Consider the following 25,920-nt stretch of genomic DNA (forward strand, 5'->3'; position numbering starts at 1 on the left):
GCACATAAATACAGTACTAATATACTTTTCCATTACCATCTATAGACTGATACACCTGCACTGAGAAGATAAACTCCAAACAGCAGCACACACAAAAAATGAATCCAGTAAGAAATCAAACCAGACACGATCCATGTATTTTATTTATACCTGGAATACAGAAGATGACCCTGTTTTCAGCTTTAGTGCTCATGCTTCACTTTAAAGACACTTCATTTGAATATAAAACATTCATAATGGCACAGCTTATAGGAAACTTTACATATTGCAACAGTTTATAGGCTTTTAATCAAATGTATTTAAAAAGCAAGTGTTGCCACTTGACATTCACTCGAGTGACGTCAGGTCGTGTTACATGACAAACACTGAAAAGGTCACCGGATTATTTGACTGTTCTGTACACATGATTTTACTACCGACAGGTTTGTTTCTTCTTTACATAAGGTCTCGAGAAGCAAAGGAAAGATGGATAAACATAATTAATCTCTTTGCCAACATAGACAAAAGAACCCTTACATAAAAAGTGCACTTCAGTGTTGCTTTCCTTTTTCTCCAAAGAGAAATAGTATCATAGTAAAATATTTACTTATTTACCAACAACAGTTACTGCTTTAGAAGATATTTTAAAATGATAAATTACTGTCAAATATTTTCTTTAGTCCAACTTCACATTTGGTTCTTCAAAGGTCCAACACAATATAAACTTAGAAAAAAACAAATACAAAATATTGCATATTTAAACAGTAATATTTTAGGCTTAAAAGACATAAAACATGCCAGAGGAAATGCAACGGAAAGACCTTTTCTTGTGCATTTGACTGCATCTATTGCACCAGGGTTCAAGCAATGACACATATATTTTAAAAGACGTATGAGTAAACAAACAGTGCACTGTATGGTTGACTTTGGACAGCTTTGCTGTTAATGTCCCGAGTACCTGTCGGCGTTTTAGGAGATATACTATGGGCATTTATAGTGGTACGGTGATGGAAGCGGCGAGGGGTTTAGGTCACGCACTATCTTGTTCAGGCTGGAGATCTTCTCTTCCAGCAGGTAGTTCTTCTTCTCTGTGATTTTCTGCCGCTGCTCAGTTCTCTCCAGAGCTTTCAGCAGCTCGGTGTTCTCCTCATACAGGTCTCTGATCAACACGTCCGCTTTGCCATTCCTGTGCAGCTAGAAAAGTCAAGAGAAAATACACGATAAAGGCTTTGATTATTCCATAATGAATCTCATTTGATGCAGCCAGAAGGAAAAGCTGTGTGGCCATTGACACATAGCTTAGCCGGTATGTAGCAAAGACATTGCAATACAAAAGGCCAAAGATGTGTCCCCAGTAATGTAGAATCACTATTACATTGCTGGTTGTCCCTCTCAGAACATACAGTATCTTATCACAATTATTTACTAACCACATTTAAAGTCTTCTCTGTTTTGGTGTCTATGAGTAATTTATCTCCCTCCTGGAAGATAAAGTCCCGACAGAAAGCAACAAAACCGCTTTCTCGGCTGCAAATTATTGCTTTGCTGAATGGTTTTACGTTTGTGTATATATGTTCTAATAAGTTGCAGTGTTTAATGTGAATTTGTTATCTTGGGATTTACCATTTTGTTTTTTTGGTGTAATTATTAATGAATATGTAATTAAGTTTTGGCAATAATTTAACTCATGTCAGTGAAGCTTATTTGAATACGAGACGACAACAATGACGCACATCTCAAGAAAAGGGAAACTTACTAGATCCACGCTTTACTCTGAGAACTCATTCTTGTGATGTTTTGACATCTTGTTGGGATGATCCCCATTTTCAATTTTGCTTCCTCTTCTAAATATGTCTTTTCTAATTTTGTATTCTTTTAGATTTAGGTTTTACTTTTTAAATATTTCGGATAATTTCTCTTGGTTTGATATTTTGACATTATTTGTTTGAGAAGGATGATTTTATCAATCATTAACGTGACATTTATTTCAGGTGTCTTTGGATACTTTCTCCCTTTTTTATTGGTTGTTACAACCGGTGGCTTTAGTGCAAAGAAGCGTTTCTTCACACAGTGAATTTGATGCATGATGGAGGTCCATGACTGAAACGTTGCGTCTTTAATAAACTCCGATGACAGTGTGTGTGGGTTTTCAAAAACACTTTAGTTTTGAGAAGTTTCATAAAAAGTTAATATTGGGTCTAAATCTTTTCGGATCATAAAACTCAAATATGAATATCTTCCTCAGGAATACAGCACTGCAACTGTTAAACTGTAAATCACAACTTCCCTTAGAAAACACAACTCCATGCTGCTTCTATCCACTTTAAGAAATGGAATAATAAAAAAAAAAAAAAAAAAAAAGTTATGTGAACATTTATGAAAGACATTTCCAAGAAGCATGATTTTGGCCCTCTTGAAAATTAAAATGATAAGTATGATTTATTTTTTTAACAATTCTTTTTTTCTTTTAAGAGACACTGAGTTGACGATTCTGAGCTTCTTTGAACTAACCTGGTCTTTCAGCTGAGCAACCTTCTCTTTGAGCAGCAGTTTGACGTTACGCAGCGACAGTTCTATTTCCCTCATACGCTCCTCCATATTCTTCATCTTCCACTCCCTTTCATCCTGGTGAGAAGACAGTGAGGGATGTCAATTTTCTGCAAATGTGATGAGGAAATTTGAATTTTCTTCCCTCTGAGCTGAAGTAAACTGAGAAAAATCAAAACAACATGTAGACCACATTCTAATGAGCTCGAAGCTTTATTAGATCTTAAATTCAGCATTGAATGATTTCTGGTACATTTCTAAAGGAGAGGACACTACAAAAATATAAATAAGTATAAAATGATGCCATAAATTCCAGATAACTACAAAAATAATTTAATGCATAAATAAAATAAATTTTAACATGATTTCTATTAAAATAAATAACAAAACAATAAAACAAACACATTTGAGTCAATACATGGTGCAAAAAAAAGGAAGACTCACTAACTGACTCATAACACACATGACATTAACTGATCACTACTGGGGACAAACAATGATTTGGTTCATCCTAATAAACACCAGAAAAACATTCAAAGTTGTGTGACGTGTTTGAACAGAAAACATAACCCAGACACACGTGATTCACTTTGGTTGTGCAGCAGCAGCAACAGCAACACAGACACACAGTCCCAGAACACAAACAGGTAGCTTGAAGAAACATTCCACTATGTGTAGTGTCAGATAAGAAATACAGGCATAAACAGCAAAAGATAAACAGTGAAAACGCAGTACCTTCATTAAGAAATCTCATACTGGACGCAGACGGTAACGTCAACTGACAATTACACGTTTCTTGATTGTTGGAAAAGGCTCAGAAGGCTGTCAGGCACTAATCTGACCTCAACTTAACACTCCTCGATGATCATAAGGCAAGATTTAGCCTCTGAGGATGTATACACCCTGTCTCAGACAATGATAAATGGTACAAGTGCACAACAGAACATTCCCAGAAAATACACCCTGCGTTAAAAAGATTCCCCGTATTAAAACTACAAAATGTTTTTAATGCACAAAAGGATGGACCCTTAGAAAAGTCAAATACGGTCAACAAACCGCTCTGTGTTTGCTGATGTTACATTGGATATGGCATGAAAAAAATCTCAAGAGCCTCTTCTGTGTTTTCCTGCCACCTAGCAGCAGAGAAATACAATTACACATTCATGCCTTTTCAATCAGGCACCACATTTGTTCACAAATCTCCTATGAGGATGCAGAAATGGTGGCATCAGGCGCCACAGTCAGATTTTGGTTCCAAACATAGCAGAGGAAGAGGAGCCGGTATGAGAAAAGAGGAGCAGTCTTTGAGGTGAAAAAGAAAGACGCTGGTGTTACAATCCACCGATCCGCCGGTAGCTGTCTGCGTGAGCCGCCCGCTGCTCCGGCATCGGCCCCTGGAGAGAAAAGGCAGGTACACTTCACCACGGCTCCACCCTCTCCTCTAACCCTATTTGAGACTTACTTAGAACAACGCGTGCAGTACAAACTGGGCTTTGAGAGAAGTGGGCATTTAGGGGGCTGCTGAAAGAAGCTAATCATTTGCATTATGGGAAATGCTTACAATACATACTATAGACTAAAAGTCAAGATATCCTGGCTTCTTCCGTTTTTACAGTTTTAGAATAGAATGAACTGAATCAGACATAATGTGTTAACGGACATGAAATTAGCAAAAATGTTTTGTTTTGTCTGGGTTCCGTTTGTTTATGAGGCAGCGTTGAACATCATGTAAACTGTTCAAATTTGTATGAGGTCAATACGTTGTGATGTTAGCTCTGGTAAGTATATGATTAATATATATTATTATATTATGTATAAAACCAGATAACACAATAAAACTAATAAACTGACATGAATGTTAACATCATAAATGTATAGTATACACAATTACAGTAAATGGGATCCACTACATTCATGGTAACCTTCTGGTAACCAGTAGTGTCATGCTGCAGATAAAAATGACAACAAAAAGTCAGATGCTATTAAAACACACTATCGGTGGGATGACACCATTTACAGATAAACTGGAAGAAACTACATCTATGTGGTTGGGGTGAGACGAAGGCTTGTGCAATGTGACAAATGGAAAACAGCCACCAGGACCACACCCAGATGATCACACCACTGCAGCTACTGAAGTCCCCAGACGGAAAATTAAATAAAGACAGTGAGTTCAGAAACACACAGGCACCGCAAACTAAACACCAAACCCAAAAAGTAAACACTACACACACACACACACACACACACGACATAAGGAGGTGAAGACAGACGGGTGTTGACATGGATCCGTGACAAGCATCAAAGTAAAGAGCAACGCAAACTCCGCATTCAAACAAAAAGGTAATGGAAAATAAAAATAAACGAGGATTATAACAACAAATGACTCAGCTCAGGTGAAATTATACACTTTTGAAGCAATTCATTATTAATATTCACTTTATATTCAATGCTCAGCATTTTAGTGAGGCATCAATTTTCTTTGAATTTCCTGGCATATTTAAAAAACACATAAAATGCATTTTTCAGCACCTGAATTGAGTGACTTATTTGAGTGGGCACAGTTTCTACACCAAAGTGAGAGTGAAAGAAATACTATGGGTGTGTTTACATTTAACTCCCATTATATCCCAAAACAGCTCCAACATGACATTTGGTTCCCAGCTTACAGCTATTAAAGATGAATTCATGGTAAAAGCAACAACAGATGGCTGTAATGTGACCAAAAAAAGACAGTGAAAGAAAAATGGCAGGAGAAGAGTGTAAAACCAAACCGTGCAAAGATGCAATGGCACTAAACCTTCAGGTACTAAACTGCTCGTTCAGGTTTTTTGCTCTTTGTAAGATCACAAAGCAGATTCTGGGAAAATGTAGTTTGAAAACATACATCTGTTTATCCTGTAAGGGATCATTTAATTTGCAAGCCTACAAGAGTTGAATGTATAAAAGCAGTTTTTTTGTTTTCATGCATGTATTTGCCCGAGTCTGCTATCAGGGAAGGTTAAGGTTGTAACGTACCTGCATGTTGTCCGGATCTTCACCTCGATGCTGTCCCCGAGGCATCCTGTGAGGTGATGGAGGCAGAAGTCCCACCAACTGAGCCTGAAATGTCTAAACAAAGTAGAAACATACAAAGTCAGAACAGAAATACACAGTACAGTATGAGGTCATTTTATTTAACAATAATCTAATAACTAATAAAATTTTTCCAATATGAATCTGGCAAAACAGAATGTTTACAGGTTTATTGTGGTTAACGAAAACTGACACTAAAACTAGAAGTTAAAGAATAAAAAGGAAATAAAAAAAACTACAGTGAACAACGCAAAACAAAATAACAAAATATAAGTGTAATCTGTTTTGTTTTGTCTATTTGACTTCTTCATGACACAGTAACTAGTGTAACGCGGTCATGCTCCAGATACCTGCTTCCATAAAACCCTTTTTGTACCGTAAATCGTGGATTTTATTATAATACTTGAAAAACTGAAACTAAAACCAGTAAATTCCTCTAAATAAAAACGCAACAACTTAAGCACTCTTAAAACAAAACTAAAATCAAAACCAAAATGAAAGACTTTATAAAAATAATAATGAATACAAATTTCAAAACTATAATAACTAGTGCAAAAGTTACAACCAGAACACAAGCATAAAGAAATCAAAGCACAAGTTCTCTTTATATATAAAAAAAATATATACTCAATTTAAAAAACCATAAGCCAATGTCTTAAACAACAACAACACGAGAATAAGAGGAGAAACGTTGGTACCTCTAGCAGCTGTGTGGTCAGTCGAGCCATTTGGGCTCTGAGCGCTTCATTTTCTTGTTGAAGGTCTTCCAGCTCTGCGTGTCCTTGTCCTGCTTCACAGCCCTGAAACACCCAAAGCACATGTAATAAGAATTTAAGCCACATAATCAGCGTGTTTAGAAAAAAATAAAAAAAATCTGGTTAGATATATCCAGTTTACCTTGGTGAGCTCCTTTTGTGCCTCGAGCTCCTGCTTCAGAGAGGCGTTCTCCTGTTCCAAGGCCTTCACCAGGGAGGACTGAGTCAGTTTGTGCTGCTTCAGGGACAGGATGGTAGCATCAAGCTGACGGACCTGCGCACATAAGATAGAGGGCTTATAGATTAGTGACTGAATGAGAGACTGGAGCACTTATACGACTGTAGATATTTTAACGTTCATCGCAGTTTGCTGTAGGACTCGGCTCACCTTGTCTCTGGACTGCACGAGGTCTCCTTTGACGTTGCGGACTTCAGCCTGAAGCCTCTCGTTGTCCTGCCTCAGCAGTTGCTGCTCCTGGCCCACCAGCCGAGACATCTCCTCTCTGTACAGCTTCTTGCTCTTACTCTGGAGACCACTCGAGTGCAAGGCCATCTCCAAAACGTGGTTCTGTGATGAACAAATGGTAAAAAGGTCATGTCAATGGAGTTTGTGGCTTTTGAAGAGAGCATAAATAACGAATTTAGTTCGGTCTGATGGCAATGTAAAGCAGTGAAAATATTCTAAATATAGCATAAACTTAAATCAATATTTTTAGGTGGCTAAAAGGTTTTTCCTACATTGCTTTGCTCTTGTGCTGGTACGCCTGTCTGTTTCTAAAAACTGGGAGAGTGCCGACCGCCATCTACTGTAAGTAATACACTGGCTATAGAGAAGGACACTCACACAACCACACTTCAAAACACTCAAACTATCCCATTAAGTCTATTTTTTCAAGTCTTCCTTTTTTTGCCAATTATGCATACATAAAAAGAAATTATTACTTTATCATTGACATTTTGCAGCTTCTTGTGTAGCACTGCAACTTCATGTTTAAGGGAATCCCTCTCCTTCTGCGAAACACGGAGCTCTGACTTGAGACGAGCACTTTGATGGTTCACAGCCTGAAGAGTTTCATCCACTGTCTTGACCTAGAGTAGAGAAAGGGACGCATTAGATCCTGAATAACACCGTTTTTGGGGGTTTAACTTGTTCCCAGTTGGTTACAAATCTGTTTAATTACTACGAATAGTACGTTAAACCAATTCTTAACATCAATTGATTGATACAGATGATTCTGTGGGTTACAGCAGACTCTTACCCTCTCTTGAGCTTTGGCTAGCTGGCTGCAGAGGCCCAGAGTCTCCTTATCCACACTCATCCGCTCCTCTACCAGGTGGCAGAGCTGAGTCTCCATCGAGTCTACTTTGACAGCCTGAGAACCAAAAGACAACTACAGTTGTAATTAAACCATCCTTTATGTGCACCTTCAATGCTCTAGCTAGACCACACCACGATATCTCTGAATAATTTGAACATAAATGATTTTCTGATACTTGTATTCAATTAGATTGTCCGAGTTATTTCTTGGCAAGAGTAGGAGGTGTTAATGCTTTATAACTTTTGTGCCCGTGTCACGGCCTGGTGCTCACCTTCTCTCTGAGGCCAGAGAGCTGCTGTGACAGCTGGGTGTTCCTCTGCTCTGCTTGTGCAGAGTCCTCCAGAGCTTTGGTCAGCTCTGCCTCCAGAGCAGACACACAAGCTGCCAGCTAACACAAAACAGCCACCAATTAACTACCAGCTACGACCAGCACGACACCACGATGACCATCGTCAGTCATAAAACCCTGTTTACCTTGTTTTTCTCTTCCGCGGTGAACGCCTCCCTCCTCTCGTTCTCCTTTATCAGCTCTGCCAGCTGCTGCCGTAGATTCTCCATGTCAGAAATGCTTTGGGCATTTTTCTCCGACAGCATCCCATTCTCATCCCCGAGTTGCTGGCTCTGCAGATGCAGCTCTGAAATCTGCAGAGAAGATAATATATGTTATTGGCTGCGTCAGAATGAAAGAGGAATTAATTGTGTGGAGACAAAATAGTTTCTGATGACTTTTCGATGGATGGCAATGTTGGCCAGTCAGTTGATCCACCACTGAAATATCTAAAATAAGCATGGATTGCCATTACATTTTGTAAAGACATTGACGGTTCCCAGAGGATGCATCCTAAAGACTTTGGTGATCCCCTGACTGTTCTTCTAGCACCACCATGAGGTTGTTGACAGTTGTTTTTTACAGAAATGTCTCGACAACTACTGGATGCATTGTCATGAATTTGGTACAGACATTGATGCCGCCCTCAGTACAAATAAGCACGTTAGCAGGTCTTTGCCGACATTAGCATTTAGCAAGACATTAGCATTTAGCTCCACTGTGCCTTACGTACAGCCTCACGGATCTGATCGCATGACTGGACACTTAAAAAGTTACTTCAGTACCCGTTTCTCTGCCGCCTTTCGATCCGCAATCTTCCCTTTTTTCAGATGCTCAAGTGTTTGTCTAAAATCAAACATTAGAAGACAATTTCAGTTTACATGACAAATTAACAATAATCATTATCAAATACGTGTTTAAATTAAATGTGTCGTTTCTTACATCAGCTCCTCCTGGACCTCTTTTAAGTCCTCTTCCTTCAACGCAGCAATCTTCTTTCTGAGGACCACGTTTTCTTCAGCAAGACGACTGGCCTCAGAACTACAGACAGACAAAACCACTTTAAAAAAAACTAGATTCCAACTATAATAAAACCGAACATGTCAGAATGCACATTTATAATTCAGTGGGTAGATGTATACTGAGTCACTTGCTACGTAGTGATTAAAGCATCTTATTCTGGCATCTACACACATTGAACTTGCAATTGTTTTTGCTACTCCACTGGTGATCTACAGGGATCACAAGAGCTAAAGATCTGTTGCATCTCATAAAGGAACCTAATCACGGGATGGACAGACAGCACGACGTTGAGCTCAAGAACTAGAGGAGGAGCGCTCTTAAAAATCAAAGCACCACAGGGATGAGCCAACGAGAAGCCACAGGAGACACGGAGGGACGGGATCCTAGTTTTTCCTCCACGTTACCTATGCGCCTGCGTTGTTGCATTTAACGACTGCGACTTGTCCTGTAGCTCTGTGATGGCTCTGCGAAGGTTGGTGTTCTGCTTCTCAAAGTCCTCACAGCTGTCCTCCAGGTCAGTCACTGTCTGAACTTTATCCCGGAGAGACTCCTCTGATTGTTCAGCGTCTGGGTGAGCGGCTGAAAGAATCTCACCCTGCCTCTCCATTTCACTGAACAACTTGGTAAGCTTACTGTTCTCTGCTCTCAGCCGGCTGATCTCATCCACCAGTGCAATCTGCTGATCTTGGAAATCATGGAAAACACTGATCTGACTTTCAAGGCTCCAAACTGTCTTTTCGAGTTCACCGTTTTGGTCCTTCAGTTTGGCATTTTCACAAATGCAGTCTTCATATCTAATCTGAACATCTGTCGTCTTTAAGGCCTTTGCCTCCAGCTCTTTGACATGCTCCATTAAAAATAGCACCTTAACTTTGAGGCTATAGTTTTCCTCCAGTATCTGGTGGCCAGTTTTGATCTTTTCTGTGTTATGAGCCAGAATATTCTCTAGTATGTCTGTCTTATGTTGAAGCAAAGAAATCTTGTCATGTAGGAGGATGTTCTCCTCGGTGGCAGTGTTATACAAAGCCTGTATCTTAAGGAGAGAACATTGACTGTCCTCCCAATCACCATCTTCATCCTGACAATCATGTGCGCATTCTTCCTGTATTTTAGAGGTTAAATGTTCACAGTCTGAAACAAGTTCAGCTTCCTGTGTACTGTAATAAGAGTTATTTGGTAAACACCCAACCTCAGCATCCGCTAGAGACAGTTCATCCGTCTCCTCCAGCACTGAGGGATCCACCACAGTCTCATGACATGGCTTATCTTCACGGAAAGGGATTTCACTGACCAAAGTCAGTACATCTGGAGGTTTGTTCTCCCTCTCACATGATTCTTTATTCTCACCGTCTTCATCAGCATCGACACCTTCAGACGCCTCAGGGGATGAGGTCAACTCACACGGCATCTCCGGGGAAACGGCTTCATTTTTGGATTCAACAGTTGAATGATTTCCAATGTGAACATCTGGGCTGAGCCCATCACATGACATTGATTCAGAGTCTTCATGTCCGATTTCTGCAGAGCAACAGTCTACTTCGGGGTCTACTTCAACTTTCTTGGGAATTGAATCTCCAATTTGCAAATCTTCAGGAACAGCAACAGCTTGATTAACTTCTGGCATGTTGTCTCCTTGATCATCACTGGCATCAGAGACTTTTTCATCTAATTCATTATCCTTTTTGATCATTGCATCATTTGTGAGATGGATTACAGAAGGTGCCAAACATGTTTCCTTTTTTTTACCAGAGAATGAAATACATTCTTCCTCCTTTAAAGTGTGCATTTCATTTGATTCTTCGATTTCTTCTTCCTTAGCCTTTTCTGTAGAAGACACAACCTGATTGAATATCAACTCTAGCTCTTTAATTCTGATTTTAAGCACATCTCTTTCTGTGAGCAGCTCTTCTCTGTCATTCTCTCGATTATCTTCTAACTTTTCCTCAAGGTTGGACGTATGTTCCTCTAGCGCTTTCCTCTCAAGCTCAAAGTCCACGGCTGCCTGTTTGAGCAGCATCTCAACCTCCTCGATCGTCATCCTCAAATCATCGCGCTCAGTTAACAGTTCAATCCTCTCAATAATCTGCCTCTCAGAGATAGAAAGCAACTCCTTGTATTTTGCCTGAAGTTCTGACTGACTGCTGAGAAGTTCTTCCCTCTCCTGTTTAAAATCTTCCACCGTTTGATTGAGCAGGAGCTCAGTCTCGAGCGCTTTCCTCTCAGACTGAGCGAGATGCTCGTCTTTGGTTTCCAGGCTCCCTTGAAGCCGGTTATGGAGGTCATTCAGTTGCCTGCTCAGCGCTATCTCTTTACTCTGAGCCGAACTGATAAACTCATCCAGCTCATTTTGCAGTTGCTGTGTTTTCATCACAATTTCTTCCATTTCCTGTTTATGAAGACTTTCTATCTCATGTAGTCGTTTTGTCCACTCTTGATCCACTCTCTCTTTTTCTTGCTCCATGGCCTCCTGCATCATTCTTCTTTCTTCCTCTGCGTTCTCCAGCACCTCCTGTATTTGTGCCTCCCAGTGGAGCTTCTGCTCGACATGCCGTTCAGAAAGAGCCTTCAGCTCACTTTGGTAGTGCTGTTCAAGTTTCAAAAGATCAGCCTGAAAACGCTCTGCAACAGACTCTTGATCACCTGAGATACGACTCTCCACCTTCTTGATTCTCTGGGTGAAGCTGATCTCGATTTCCCTCCTGTACACGGTTATGTAATGAATGTTACTGCAACTGTTTTGAACTCTTTATATTACAAGTTAAAACAAAACATACATTTTTAGCATATTAGATCATTTACAAGTTTTATAGATAAAGAAGTTACTATTATAAAAGCACAATTAAAAATCTCCAAAAGCCAAATATCTCACCTCTCCTGAGCGATGTCATCTCGTAGTTTATCCAACATGCTGCTGAGAGCGTCCCTCTCTCCGGTGTGCTTGACCGTCAGCTCCCTCATGGCCTCACAGCGGCTCTCCTCTAGACGAGCCCTCTCCTCTGCCATTAAGCATTCTACTCTCTTCTCCTCCTCCTCTTTCTCAGCCTCGAGCTTCTCCCTCTCTTCGTTCAGCCTCTCCTGCAGCATCCCTACGTAATCCTCCTCCAGTTGCAGCCTCTCTGTCTCCCACTCCTCCCTCAGCTTTTTCTCCCTCTGCTCAAACTTCTCTTGTACCTGCAACCTTTCTTGAAGTACTCCATCGAGCAGAGCCTCCTCCTGACGCTCCTGAAGCTGGGCACATTCACTCTCGCACTGCTCCCTGAGCTTGCCCTCCTTCTCTTCGTGTTCCCTGACAAGTCTCAACATCTCTTCCTCCAGCACCACCTGCAGAGACTCATTGTTCTGCTTGTCCAGCTGAGCCCTCTCTTTCTGCCACTGCTCTGTCAGCATCTGAACAATCTCCTCACGCTCTCCCTCAAACCTCACCTTTGCCTCCTCTAGTCTGGCCTTCAGTTCCTCCTCATGGCTTTGTTGCAAAAGCTCTTTCTCCCTTTCGCAATCATCCAACAATCTCTTCTCCAACTCAGCCTGTTCTTCCTGCGCTTTCTTTCCCTCCTCTTCCAGTCTTGCTTTAAAAAGCTCTTCCTGCTCTTCCCCCAGTTTCTTGATCTCAATGGCGTGTTGTTTCCTCAGCTCGTCCATCTCTTTTACAAGATCTTCATCCATCTCTGTCTGCTGGGCTTCGAGGGTCTTCAGCTGCTCCTCCAGGTCTGCAGCGTAGGTGTGGGCCTCTAGCAGTTGTTGTCTGAGATTTCCCACTTGCTCCTCTTGCAGATTGTCGAGCTCTTCCCTCTCCTCGGCCTGCTTCTGCTCCAGACAAGTCTGCTCCAGCTCCGCCTGCTCTAGCTGGCTCTGGAGCTCCTGTCTGTGGCTCTGAACGCTGGCCATCTCCTCCCTCAAAGCCTGGACCTCCTGCTGGCACTGGAGGGCTATGGCAGCCTTCTGGTCCTCATGCATCCCCCTCTGCTTATCTACCATCTCATCAAATTCATTGATCTGTTGTGATAAAAGAAGAGGAAGTAATTGAACAGTATGCCTTTTAATAAATACACTTTTTTTACTTTGTGTGCCGAGAGTAACACGAGACATGATCATCAATCAACATGTTTGTACGCTAAAAGCTACAGCCAGCAGCCGGTTAGCTTAGCTTACCTACAAAATACTGGAAACGGGGGGGGAAAACAGCTATTATGGCTCTGTTCAAAAAGGTATCAAAATCTGCCAACCAGTTGTTTAATAGCCGTTTACCCGTGTTTCAAGTCTTTTATCCAAGCTAAGCTGATCATATCATTTGTTGGCATTATCTTCCGATTTACAGCAGACACAAGAGTGATGTTGATCTTAGCGAAGAAGGAAAAGATTTTAAAGATGTCAAACTTATCCTTTGAAGACTGTCACATAAGTTAAGAACTGTGGTGCAGCCAATAAGACCAGGTAAAGACTAAAATGCCTCAATCCACTAGTTTGATATTACATCAATATGTCTCCCTGCTCTTCCCAGCTCTATTTCTTATTACAAAAACACACATCTAATACACTGAAATATAAAAAGATATTTACCACACTAACCTTGCTTTCCAGCTGGTTTTGCAAATCCTCCATTTCCTGAAGGTGTTGCTCCTTCAGCTGCTCCAACATCATCTCTGCCTCAAGGCTGATGCTGAAGGGCTGAACCTCCTCTGAACCAATACCTTCAAAAAGTCAAGTTACAGGTTGGTGAAGCTGGTGACATTTGACACAAGGTTTCCTTGTTTCTATGCAAAAAGACTATGTTGGGATTGTTGTCGTGGACAGATGTAGTTAGGGTGCTGTAATTAGCTCTCCAGGGAATGTACAGCACATGTGTTACCTGGATCAGACTCCATGCCGGGGCTTTTACTCTCCAGCTCTTCAGAGAGGGGCTTGTGGCAGGGCGGATGAACTCGTCCAAGACTGTGGAACTCCTGCAACTCTGACTGCAGCTCGTCAATACGATCCTGCAGTTCCTTCAAAATGAGAGCATTACGAGTTAAACGTCTACAAGTCTGCGAAGACAATATTACTGTCATCGCTTTTTGAATGTCTCTGCATGTGGAAAAAAAAGAATTCAATAAAAAGGTGGGCAGTTTTAGTGACTTAGATGCAATTACCCTGTAATGAGCTTCATAGCCGCTGTGTAGTTCTTTAATACGGTCTTCTTGGAGTAAGAAGTCTGCACTGCCAGGGTCTCCAAACTAAAGACAATAGTGATAATTTACAAGTTAATAGTTTGTTTGCTCAGAAACAAAATAAAAACAAAAAGACATGAAAAAAAGACCAAGAAGAAGAAGAGAAAGAACACGCATTAAAAAAAAGTAAACAAAAAAGGCAAGCAGAAAAAAACACACTACAAACAAAATAATAATAGATATGTGTGCAAGTAACAGAGAAACTCAGTATTGAAATCATGGTGCGCCATAAAATGTCTCTGTACCTTTTCTTTCATAACGTTGTCCAAAATTGTCTGGAGTTTTGTATTTTGGCTTTGTGCCTCCACGAGTGTGTCGGTACTGTCTAGCAACTCCATTTCAAGGCGTCTGTTTTCCTGAAATAAAAATAGACACAAATATAGACACAGAAATATTGAGTCACGTCAAGGTTCACGAGTGCTTTGTGCGTTAAGAAACGAAAGAAGAACACATTCGAGAAAAAAAAAAAAAAAGAGGGTACCTTCACAGAGATGGAGAGGTGGTCTCTGAGAAAAGATTCATCCTCCCTGATCTTGTCCACCTCTGCTTCCAGTTCCTCGCGCTGCAGGCCGGCCTGCAGCTGCATCTGGTCCATCTCCTTCATCAGCTCAGATCGCACTGTTGCTAGCTTCTCTTTGTGGTCCTGTTCAAGCTTCCTGAAGACATTCAGGTAGACAGAAAACCGGGTGCAACGCTTACAAAGAAGACTACAATACTGACTGTGCCAAATGTTAGGAGGAAGCTGGATTCAGCAGGAACGGTCGGATGACTTTGAGTTTAGCAGGCTTTGTGGTTAAAATAAATAAAATGTACTATTTTAATCCTTAAAATCAACCACGGTAAAATGTAGGTAAAGAGACAAACAGAAGTATACACACACACACACACACACACCTATCTCATTATTATACAACAATCGAAATGTTGTTTTAATGTTATTATGTACTTTTGCCTTTTTATGCTTTGGCAACATTGTTTTTTTCTGTGAAACATTCGTGCCAATAAAGTCACATTGAATTGACAAACAGACGGCACAGTTAAACATTAATAATCTAATTATTCTGAAAAGATAAACATTTATCAGAGGGATAAATTACCTGAGATCAAGGTAGTTCATATGTTCAATCGCAGAGTGACGTTCATCCACCTCAGTGGAGAGTTGAGTTTTTAGTTTCTCTGCTTTTTCCAGGTCAGATCGTATTTTCTCTTTCTCCCTGACTTCTCTGTCTACACGCTCTCTGAAAAGACAAAAACAACAGGGACAATAATTGTACAAAGATTTACACATGACACGGAAAGAGAAACAAACCAACGATTATCCTGCAGGTTTTAACAGGTTCAAATGATTCCAAATGTATTTATTGAATATGAAAAAAAAGAGAAAGATCTGAATGAGTGACTTATACTCACAGAAGATATCGGATCTCAGCTTTGAAACTCGCCAGTGCCGCCTGGTGAATCCCATTCTTAGTAAGGAGTAGCTCATTCTCAAGTGCCATGGTGAGATCACTGAGACTCAGTTTTCCATCTAGGCTGAAATTCAAAGCCTGCAAAAAACGTCATAATTATACATTTGTCCTTATCTCAGATTATATTTTTTTACCAAGTATTTTGAAGTTTTGTTTTCTAGCAAACTGCAATAATCTGATTTCCTTTATGCCATCGGCTGTCTGAATGAATGAATTTGTACATTTTGAAACAATCAACACTAATGGCCAATAGGTACCTGCAGGATCTCAGTGCTGTTCTCTATTCCCTCATCTATCCAGGCATCCAGGATGTATTCGACTGGAGTGAAACCGGTACCGTCATCAAGGGTGGAGAAGAGACGCATGCCAATGGTGCTGGTCAGAGCAGAAAGAGTGACTATCCTCCGACCTCCCTCATCAAAGGGCTGTACGGGGGGGAAAAATTGCCTCTTTTTACTGAAGAAAACAGTTAAACCCCAAAATTCCACTTTATGCATTTTTGTAGACCAAATGTAACCTGAGATCTGGTTTTAAATGACCATATTAGAGGAACTATAAATTAAAAATGTTTTTGTCAACTAACAATTTGTCTTATGCACGATGACATGATCGGTATTTTCTTTAACAAAGGCTAGGACAGAGAATAATAATAAATATTAAAAAAAATACATATTAAAAGAAATGAATTGACAAGGGAATCCTGTGACCTCGTAGAGCTCAACAAACAAGTACCTGAGTGGAGTGATGTCGTTTAAGCTGTCTGTAGGGTGTGGAGGCGGACGGTGTGGGGGGTTTGTTGTGGTTTACAACCCTGGAGACAAACTCCTGAACATTCATCACTCCATCGCCGGTTAGACTCTGGAGCATATCCAAATTCATCTGGGAAATAAATGCATGTTCTTTTGTATCAACACTTGCTGGAGAAACTACAGAATTTGTTTGAGTGAGTGAGTGATTCTTTTATCGTTTGACTCCCTTGGGTTGATTTGAAGGTTGTTAAGTGCACAATTTGTATAGAATTTCACATGAACAAAGGCACTCCAACCAAATAGTTGACATGTATCTAGGGCTGTTATGATTATTTATCGAAAGGAAATAAACCAGCAACAATTATGGTAAACAATTAATCATCATTAAATATTTTATTCTAACTAAGAAGCAAAGATTCAAGCATCAAAAATGGGGAAATTAATCATTTGGGGGGGAATTTAAGTATTGGTTAAACAAAACATGTGCAGACATCACCTTACTCTCTGATCATTATCGTATTATAACCACATTCATTTAGAGCCATTAGTCTTTTTTATTTTTTTGCAAAAATGGATTTCTAATGTGGCACTAGATCAGAGAGCATTTAATTAAAGTGTGATTTAAAAAAAAAAAAAAAGAAGAAGGTCAAAGTGATTTTCAAACTTTTAACACATTGATCGTCTCCATTCACTTTTGAATCTCACCTCCAGGCCCAGGTGTTCACAGAGCGCGAGGAGTTCGGAGTGACCGGCGCATCCATCCCACGGTATCTCCAGCTCGTCACAGGCGTCACGCAGTCTCTCCTCTGAGCAGCCCGACAGAGGACAGACGGCTCCCCGGGGTGTGCTCGGCTCGTCGGGGTTCCAGAGATGCATCTGGCCTGAAAACAAGGTAAGAAGAGACCGTGATCGTTCTGTGACAACATCTGTAGAGTGAGTTTTCTGGAAACACTGCGTCTTTGTCGTACCTTCTGCCTCGTACTCCTCTGTGCTTGTTTCGTGAACATTCCAGCGCTGTTAAGAGACAAAAACACTTAATATTGTACATACATACATAAATATCACAAAGAGGCTTTAAATAACATATCTAACATGTCTTTTTTTGTGTGGAAATAACTGAATATTAAAATCTCCCAGCAGGCTGATTGTCTCACGTGAGACAATCAGCTCTTTATAAGTCCAAACATGTTTTTAAATTAGGAGGGGTTTAGTCTGGATGCAAAGAGGAGGAGGAGGGGGGGGTCTGGTAAATAAATAAAAAAGCATAAAGGAGCTTTTGTGACGGCACGAGGGCATTAGGGATGGTCAGTGTGCAAATAAGGAATGATGGTAATAGAGAAAATGTGTCACGGTGAGACACACTTTTCTCTATTTTCTTTTCAAACATATGTTAATAGTATGTTCCTCATGCCAATGTCCAACATATAAAAACTTAAGTCTTAAATCACATGAATAAGACGTTGAGATGTGAAAAGGAAACGCTCTCTCAGGAAAATATGTTTTTTAAAATGCTGTTTGAAACTAAAAATCAGGACATTTCAGTTTAAAATCCAAATGACTTTTTCTTACTCTTAAACCGTTATTGTAATACCAGTAGAGGTACGATTTTAACATAAACACAGTTGCGTCTTTTGTGCTTGTCAAGGAATATGCGAGGAGGAGGGCTTTATGTGGGTGTGACCCACCGTGCTCCAACCCGGTCCCAGCGTGACCATCTATTGTTTGTGAAGCAAACAGTGAGGGGATGAAGAACAGATGGGATTCTGCAAGTGGCGTTTTGATACATGGTGTATAGGCATCCACGAGGGTGGGGGTAGTGGGGCTCATTGTTCCTCTGTCACAGTCCTTCACCCTCCTCCTCCCACAGCACCCGGCCTGCAGTCTCTGGTGCAGAGCCCCCTGACCCATCCCCATCTGCTGGTCCCCAGGCCGGACATTGTAGCAACTCAGATTAGTCAATACCAAGACACGCTTCTGTTCGATGTCTCGAACAGTGTTTGTCTCGACACTGGCAGGCATCTGGGGCGGAGTCAGGTGCGCAGACAATACACAGAATATTAACACGTTCATCCGTGCACAAGCTGAACCGGCCATCGTTATAGCATCTTGGTGACCAGTCGGGTGCTTTTCTTTGTAGTGATTTATTCTGCTGCAGCACATCCATGATTAAACATTAGAATGAAAAATCCACCTGTTGTCAAAAGGCCACAGCGGTCAGTAAATACTTACCAAAACTTAAACATAGGGCTGCATCGAACCATCATTTTGATTGTCTAATAGTCTTTTGATAATTGTTTCAAATAATCAATTCATCGTTTAATCTATAAAATGTCCGAGAATAATAATCACACTTTCAAAGAGCCCTTGGTTGGCGTCTTTAAATTGTTTGTTTTGTGCAACTAAATGGACCAAAATCCAAAGATATGCAATTATATAAAACTGAGAAAACTGCATTTTTTTCACATTTGAGAAGCTGGCACTACTGACTGTTTAGCAGCTTTTTGTGATAACTTATATAGACTAATAAATTGACAGCACAGCCCCATTACTTACAGCCCAATACATTTTCAGGACAAAAGTGGGACTGTTAATGTAAATTTCCCATCCTGATTTCCATTGCAGGCCACGGACGTATGAAGTGGGAGTTTAGACCTCCGTACATATGTCAAACCACTCTCCAAGTCAGCAGAGAGAGCAGGATAATCCATGAAAAGGATCTAGAAGATCAGCCAGAGGAACCATGCAGAGTGTTCAGCTGTGCGTGGCCATGACTGAACGGATGCTACACAACTCTGTGACACCGACGCATGTCGCATTCAAGCCACTACTGTCCTGTGCAGAGACAATGGAAGGCGCCTACTGTCAATCTTAAATAATAAAAAAAGGACTCAACAGCAAATGTGGGAAAAATAAATAAATCGACAGCCATAAACGCAACAATCAGCTCCGGTCTCTCTTTTTATCTGCTGAAAACTCTGATGTGTTTGGACATGGAGATGTGCATTCCTAAAACCCCTGCGTTGTTGCCTTGACAGCCACATCACAGCCAGCATGTGCACTCAGGGCAAAGTTCAACTCACAGATAATCTCATCATGACACATTAAACTGACCACACGGTACAACGTTACGCAAACATCGCAGTTACATCTGGACCACAGGAGGCTGTTTAAACAACAATTATGCTCACAGTTGTATTTACAGACAGAGCTGCGTTGATATGCGATGAACGAGGCCTTGTGAATCCTGCGTTTGAGCGTCTATATAACATTTCAGGATCTGCCCTGCATGCCACTAAGCTGATTAGCTAAGAATAACGCCTCGCTGACGGCCTGCGGCTGCCAAGGAACACAGCACGTGCGAGGACAGGAGGTCGATAAGGACGACGTCTGAAGGTTCAGAGCGGCCCTCGAATAACTCAGAGATCATCATTACCTCACGCTTCCGGGGAACAGCAGAGTCATAGTTCTCCTCCAGATCTTCCTCCGCCACCGTGTTTGCATTTGTAACTTCAGAGAAGTCTGAAATGGGCTCCATGAACTCCGGCGTGGAGCGGCGGCCATAACGTTTACTGCCCTTCACGAACTTTGGTTGGATCGCAGGAGATTCTGACGGGGTTACAAAGACAACTCAACATTCAAATAAGAAGAGTCCTGATTACTTGCATATGTCATAGTAATGCCTGCACAACAGATGACGTTAAATACAGAAAGAAATATGATCAATGACTAATACGTGCCGCAGCCTTCAGAAACTATTTCTCCAAAGTGACAACTTCTCTAAAAGTGGTAAGAAAACAATATTTTAAAGCCACGTTCCTACTTGTTTAAATGAAACTGAAATATAACTACAGGTCGACAGTGTTTTAGGTGAAAAGACTTTATGCTTCATTTGCTTTAGGACATAATAAATATTGACAGTGAAGTATTTGCTCCAACAAAGATCAGACTTAATTTTTAATGATCGTAATGCAAATACTATACAGAGGAATGATATATGTAATGCTTGGTTTGTTTATACACTTATGATCATACAGGGTGAGTCTGTCGCTCCTTTGTGATCTCTCGTGTGAGATGTTACCTTCAAAGAAATAACTGAGCAGAAAAGATGTTGGTATTAACCAGGTGTCTGAAATATTCATTCACAAAAATATACTTGGGAGTACAAACAAATGTTTCCAAGAAATCCCTTAGTATTCAACCACTCTTTGGGTTAACTACATCCGTAAAATAACAAACTAGGCCAGTGGTCCGACCATGACGGTGCAAATAGTTCAACTGTTGGCTAATTGGCCTTTCTCTTTTGGCTCTGTGCGTCTATATGTAGATTTACAGCTGAATCAGCAAGTGGGCTGTTCCTCTGACTCAGCCTTCACAGTCACCTTCTCCACTTAGTTGACTTGTTGAGTGGAAAAGGTCTCAATCTTAAACCGATGCCGTCATGAATTACAGATTCGGTTTTTATTTCGGCTTCATGCTTTCCGAATGGGCTGCATTCATAAAGCGCTTCACAATATGCCTCTCGTTCACCCATTCACACACATACACCAAGCAGCCATGCACGGTATAGGCTCGTTCTTGCGGAGATCCTGAGCCACAGTCAAAGCTTGTGTTTGTTTTCAGACGGACATTCTAAAGACATCGTCAGTGTGAGGAATCTTTGAAATCAGAATCCAGACTTTACCTGCTTTTGACAATGTCTCCTGTTCTTCTTGTTGTGGCTCAAGAGTTGATGACAACACTAGAATCAGTGCATTCTTGAACTGGTCAAAGTCAACCTGAAAAAAAGAACAATGTTACATAAAAGAGAGAAAATGCCAGCAATGCTTAGTATGTGAAGCGCAGTAAAAAACAAAGCAAAAGTGCATGAAATTCCTCAGACTGGATGTAATTCCCAGTGTGCCGGGTGCAGGCTGGGTGTCCCTGGGTGGAGGAGGGTTTGCTGAGCAGGAGCAGCGAGGTCACACTTCAAAAATCAACAGCTGCTAACCCTGAATATGTTGATTTTCTTTGTGCGTCGAGGCTGGCGGCTTTGCGTGGTTTTTCTTCTTCTTTTGACTTTATTGTTGAATGCCATGGGTATGCAATCAGTTCACATTTCACCCCCCTCCCACCCACCCAAACATGCAAGACAATAGCCATCCGTCTGTCCACACGCTTAAATACAAACTTGACTTTATGCAAAAGTGTGGAGGTTAGTAATTTGAAATCTGTCTCATCCTCCTACTTTAGGGTGGAAAACCTCTGTATGTGCAATCCATTTTATGCAAACTGAAGTCCAATTACACAGATCAGACCAGCGTCTTTTTTTCATTTCATACATTTCCACAAGGAGCACCCTTAAAGCCAGCTTGGTTGTCCTGACGACAGACACCTGGGACGAGGGCTGATGGGGGCACATTTTCTCCTCAACGAGACGGCTAACAAAGTACCAAAAAGCCTGGAGGACACAAAGACCTGAGAGCTGGAGTGGCTCAACACAGGGGTCTGCCAAATTCAAAGGATTCACAGGACGCTCTGCACAGGGAAAGCCGAAAGGCCAAGACTCACATGTGCATCAGAAAAGCAATAATGATAATTCTGCAAATACAAGTTTTCTGAACAAATGACTGCACAGCGTAAACCACCTGTAAGACAATCAATGGAGGAGGAATAAACTTACCCTGGCAGTGAGGCGGTCCTGGCTCTGCAGCAGCGTGTGGAGAAGAGCTGGTGTGGCATCATCCAGCTGCAGCGACAGGCAGAGGTCGGAGAGTTCCTCCGGGCACAGAGAGCCGGAGCCGCTGGCATCAAAACTGTTAAAAACTTCTTTTAGGCGCTCCTCGTAGTGGTCCTGCTCTTGGGTGTCATCCATCCCACAGGACAGCACCCTTCCCTGAAAGACAAGGAAGGGAAATACTCGTTTCATAACGCTTTCCATCACATTGTAGCTGATGAGTCTATTCAGAGTGAGAACAATAGCAGAATTCAACTTCAATCACTGTTACAAAGCAAAAACTCAAAATCAAAACAAGGTCCTAATCTCTTCACCCTAAATGAAGAGTATTATAAATCCAATCACTGTGAAAAGATGCTCTCACACACACACACAGGGTGGAAACATCTATCTCAACAGCATGCCTTCCTAGCAGCTACTTCCTCCGAGAGTGCCGCTGAGCGACTGCGCTAACAACACATCGCTCCAGCGTCATTTGTGGCGGAGGCTTTGGCTAATCCAATTAGAATGATTAGACAATCAGGTAAATTGATCGACACGGCCAAGTCTGACACTGACCATCACTCTCTTTCTAACGCCTTTAGATGAGATGTTTCATGGCCCGTGTACTTCAACCTGAGGCACCCTCAACTAGTACACAGTTCTATAAAAGTTTAAACACATTCAATGTTGTAATGATAATATCAAAATGTAAGGGGGTCTGATTATGCATAGGCTGAAACAAAAAGTAGTTTTTTTAAGAATAAATACAGCAAAGTGTCTCTGAACCAATCGGGAAGGTTACAGTAAAAGCCTTAAGCCAATATTTACTGTCAGGTAGCATCAGTTACAGAGACATGGACAAACTAGTTTTACTTTCTCATCAGATGCGTCATTGCTTTACTTAAAAACAATAAGAACCCTTTGACAAGGCAAGAGTAGGTTTGTGGACTCAAACAGAAGTCTGTAGTCCAGTTCAGCATGATTTAGCCATGTTTGTCTCAAGCAATAATAGAAACGCAAACAATGGATCTTGGGTAACTGTTTAGGATGCTGGTCTTTCATTTGAAACATAAATGCGAGACCTAATCAAGTGACCAACTTCAGCAACGTCATAACTCATGGACGGTCTTCCACCTGAGGCTTAAGGATCATACACACATCGTCGTATTCTGAATTGTGTACCTAGTACAACACTTTTAATGTCTTCAGATGTCTGATATAGTTATGTTTTAGTTATGTTTCATGTTTTTCTTGCTGCAAAAAGAATTTCCTCTTGTGGGACGATAGATATCTGAAATTAACTTTGTTCTAACACAAACATGATACAAGTGCTGTGTATAAGACCTTGCGAATGGAGTTTCAAATTAAGAGCTACCCAGTTTGTGCCTAAATGTCTATACAAAGAGAACCCTCCTGACCCCTGCTTTTCCAGCTGCTCTCAGTGAGATCATCTAGCGCTCGGCCAGGTGTCCCCCACACCCCGGACTCGGGGTACCCATTCACCACAGACAATAGAGACAAAAAAACAAATCAGTATTCTGCATCTACACATTTGAGCTGCTTATGAAATGCAAGAAAATCATGGCTCAGCAGTATGACAGCTTGTCTAGAACTATCGTGTAAATTTGAGAGTTCCTAACAGCACTGGCCTGACCTTATTTCAATTATTTACGAAGTAAGTTTCACTACACGCACACACACACACACACACTGCTTGTGTTGTCCAAGCAGCCTCTGAGCCAATTATCCCGGTAGCCGTCCTGCTCGGCCACAGCGGCTGAGGTTTGGCAGCTGCTGCAGCCAAAGAATCCCTCTAGACCAGGTCACAAGGAGGAGGTTAATCCTTCACACCAACCAGGCATTCACCGACACTGGCAATTACTACTCACAAATGTCAACCTGGAAAAGTAAAAATGACAACAACTTGCTCTTCAACATCAGTAACGTTCAACACTGATGGGTATATTAAGGTTTTGTTGGAGCCCTTTTGGGTTCGGAGACGATGATAACTATGGAACAAAGGGAAGTTTCCTGCAATAACCTAATGTCTGTATGCAGAGAAAATCACATCATGAAGAAACATCTTATCAGCTAGCGGTAGATAATCATTGCAACTTCACAACCTGAAGTGAATAAAGAGCTATCTAAAGCTCACAAAATGTAATCAGAAAATGTTTTCAAGGGAATAATTAAGAACAACTATCCAATATTTCATTTGGCACATATTTTACAGGTATTTTATATATTTATTGTGTCCATCACCCACAAACACCATATTCTAACAGAGTCCCTCAGGTCTGCGATTGCTTTATTTCACAATTTTTGTGCAACATTCTGGTCCTCGTCTTGGACCCTTTACCTATCCATTCCCATCATGCAACATATTCTTAATCACGATGCATCGATATCATCTTTTGCTATAATTTGGCACAGGTACAACAAAAAACAACCACATTAAGTGCATTGTACAAAGTCACTCATGAAATCCACATCACTTATTTATGTACAGGATGCTATTAACCTGCCCACACTGCCATAAAGTTCACCTGGCATCAAACTGCAAATCACATCGACTCACTTTGAACACTTTCATAGTACAAGCCGATAGATGATTGGAGCAAACAGTGTAGAAGAATGTGTCACACAAAGCAAAACTGGGCACCACAAAAATCTCATTAAATACTAGTCAAGACTGTCAAAGTGTTTTCTTTAGGATGTGAAAACTGTCTAAAAGTTTAAAATAAATCATTTTCAAGGCAGCATTTAGAGAAAAGTTACAGGCGTTTTTACAAAACTTTTAAGGATTTTCAAAGCAACTGTGACAAGTAAGACTATCCGAAAAGTAAGTTACAAAGTACACACACAGTCTCACACGAACAGTTACTGAGTAAATGAATGTTCATTTTGCATCGAAATAGAAAGCAACCGTTTAAATGTTGCAAAATAAGCCAAAAAACACTCACCAAAGTCTCCGAACTTGGACGACAGTTGGCTCCTTTCCCCAACAAACTATGGTTCGGTGATTCACGCTAACTTGTGGAACGCTGGTATAAAATAAACGTTTACAACATTTCTCCCGGAGTCGCGTGGCGGTTCCCTCCACGCAGGTAAAACATTCTTTCCAGAACAATCAACGAGCCGTTAGTTTCACGATGTAGTCGGTTTTGTCGGGACTTGCTGGAGACGTTTTATTCACCCCCCAAAAAAAGCCCCGGAGAGTGTGGTGGACGCTTTGTGTGCTCGCCCGTGTGTGACATCCTCCTCCGGCTTGTAGCGGATTTTGAAAAGAGGCTGGAAGAGGAAGGGGCGGTGACCGAGAGCCTGCGACGGTCTGACTGGCCACAGTTTGGCCCCCTGTCGACCAAACCAACACACTAAATTGATATAATGCTTCCCCGATTTGAACTATGATATCCCTTTATTATAGTTTATTATTATTATTCGACTGTTGTGTTAGGTATTTAGTCCAGCACTCCTTCCGTTGGTTGCAGTTCAGACTAGCATCCACTCATCATTGGACATAGTTACCAGTGATGAAGGAAGTAACTTCAGTAAAAGTACTAAGAATACACTGTAAAAATACTCTTTTGTAAGTTCTGCATTGAACATGTGTATTAAGTAAAAGTATGTAAGTAAAATCAGGAACATTTAGGCTTGTTAAAGTTTTAAAATCCTACTATTTTGTATAGGAGTGCAACTAATGCTTATTTTAATTATGGGCTAATCTGATTGATTTAATTTTATCTCCATTAATCGATTGATTGTTTTTTTGATTGA

General features: G+C 41.0%; 1 protein-coding gene across 2 annotated transcripts; it reads right to left on the reverse strand.

The window, feature by feature from the left end:
* Positions 1 to 758: 758 nt before the first annotated feature.
* Positions 759 to 25,406, reverse strand: nin (ninein (GSK3B interacting protein)). 2 transcript variants are annotated; one of them, XM_031847296.1, is made up of 28 exons: positions 25,107 to 25,406; positions 22,108 to 22,320; positions 21,130 to 21,223; positions 19,882 to 20,054; positions 17,417 to 17,462; positions 17,154 to 17,329; positions 16,432 to 16,578; positions 15,957 to 16,124; positions 15,641 to 15,777; positions 15,328 to 15,468; positions 14,712 to 14,886; positions 14,476 to 14,586; positions 14,153 to 14,236; positions 13,873 to 14,008; positions 13,593 to 13,714; positions 11,896 to 13,019; positions 8,946 to 9,044; positions 8,789 to 8,849; positions 8,150 to 8,317; positions 7,947 to 8,063; positions 7,616 to 7,729; positions 7,299 to 7,445; positions 6,745 to 6,924; positions 6,499 to 6,630; positions 6,300 to 6,401; positions 5,545 to 5,637; positions 2,491 to 2,604; positions 759 to 1,173 (listed from the first exon to the last, which is right to left on the reverse strand). In XM_031847296.1, exons 2-28 carry the CDS (start codon positions 22,297 to 22,299, stop codon positions 961 to 963), a joined length of 4,566 nt encoding a protein of 1,521 aa, XP_031703156.1. In that variant the 5' UTR covers positions 22,300 to 22,320; positions 25,107 to 25,406; the 3' UTR covers positions 759 to 960. The 2 variants fall into 2 exon arrangements, with proteins under 2 accessions (XP_031703156.1, XP_031703157.1); XM_031847297.1 differs by lacking the exons at positions 759 to 1,173; positions 2,491 to 2,604 and adding an exon at positions 2,835 to 3,920.
* Positions 25,407 to 25,920: the final 514 nt, after the last annotated feature.

The sequence above is a fragment of the Anarrhichthys ocellatus genome, unplaced genomic scaffold, assembly GCF_004355925.1.
Source record: "Anarrhichthys ocellatus isolate YVR2014 unplaced genomic scaffold, GSC_Weel_1.0 scaffold7, whole genome shotgun sequence".
Taxonomy (NCBI): Eukaryota; Metazoa; Chordata; class Actinopteri; order Perciformes; family Anarhichadidae; genus Anarrhichthys; species Anarrhichthys ocellatus.

What these genes read in the sequence shown, in the direction of transcription:
- nin (XM_031847296.1), bottom strand. Translation starts at nt 22,299, where the DNA reads ATGGATGACACCCAAGAGCAGGACCACTACGAGGAGCGCCTAAAAGAA. An exon ending in TAGCCAAAGCTCAAGAGAGG is followed by an intron (nt 7,446 to 7,615) that starts GTAAGAGTCTGC and finishes TCTCTACTCTAG; the next exon opens with GTCAAGACAGTGGATGAAAC. An exon ending in TGCAAAATGTCAATGATAAA is followed by an intron (nt 6,925 to 7,298) that starts GTAATAATTTCT and finishes TGTTCATCACAG; the next exon opens with AACCACGTTTTGGAGATGGC.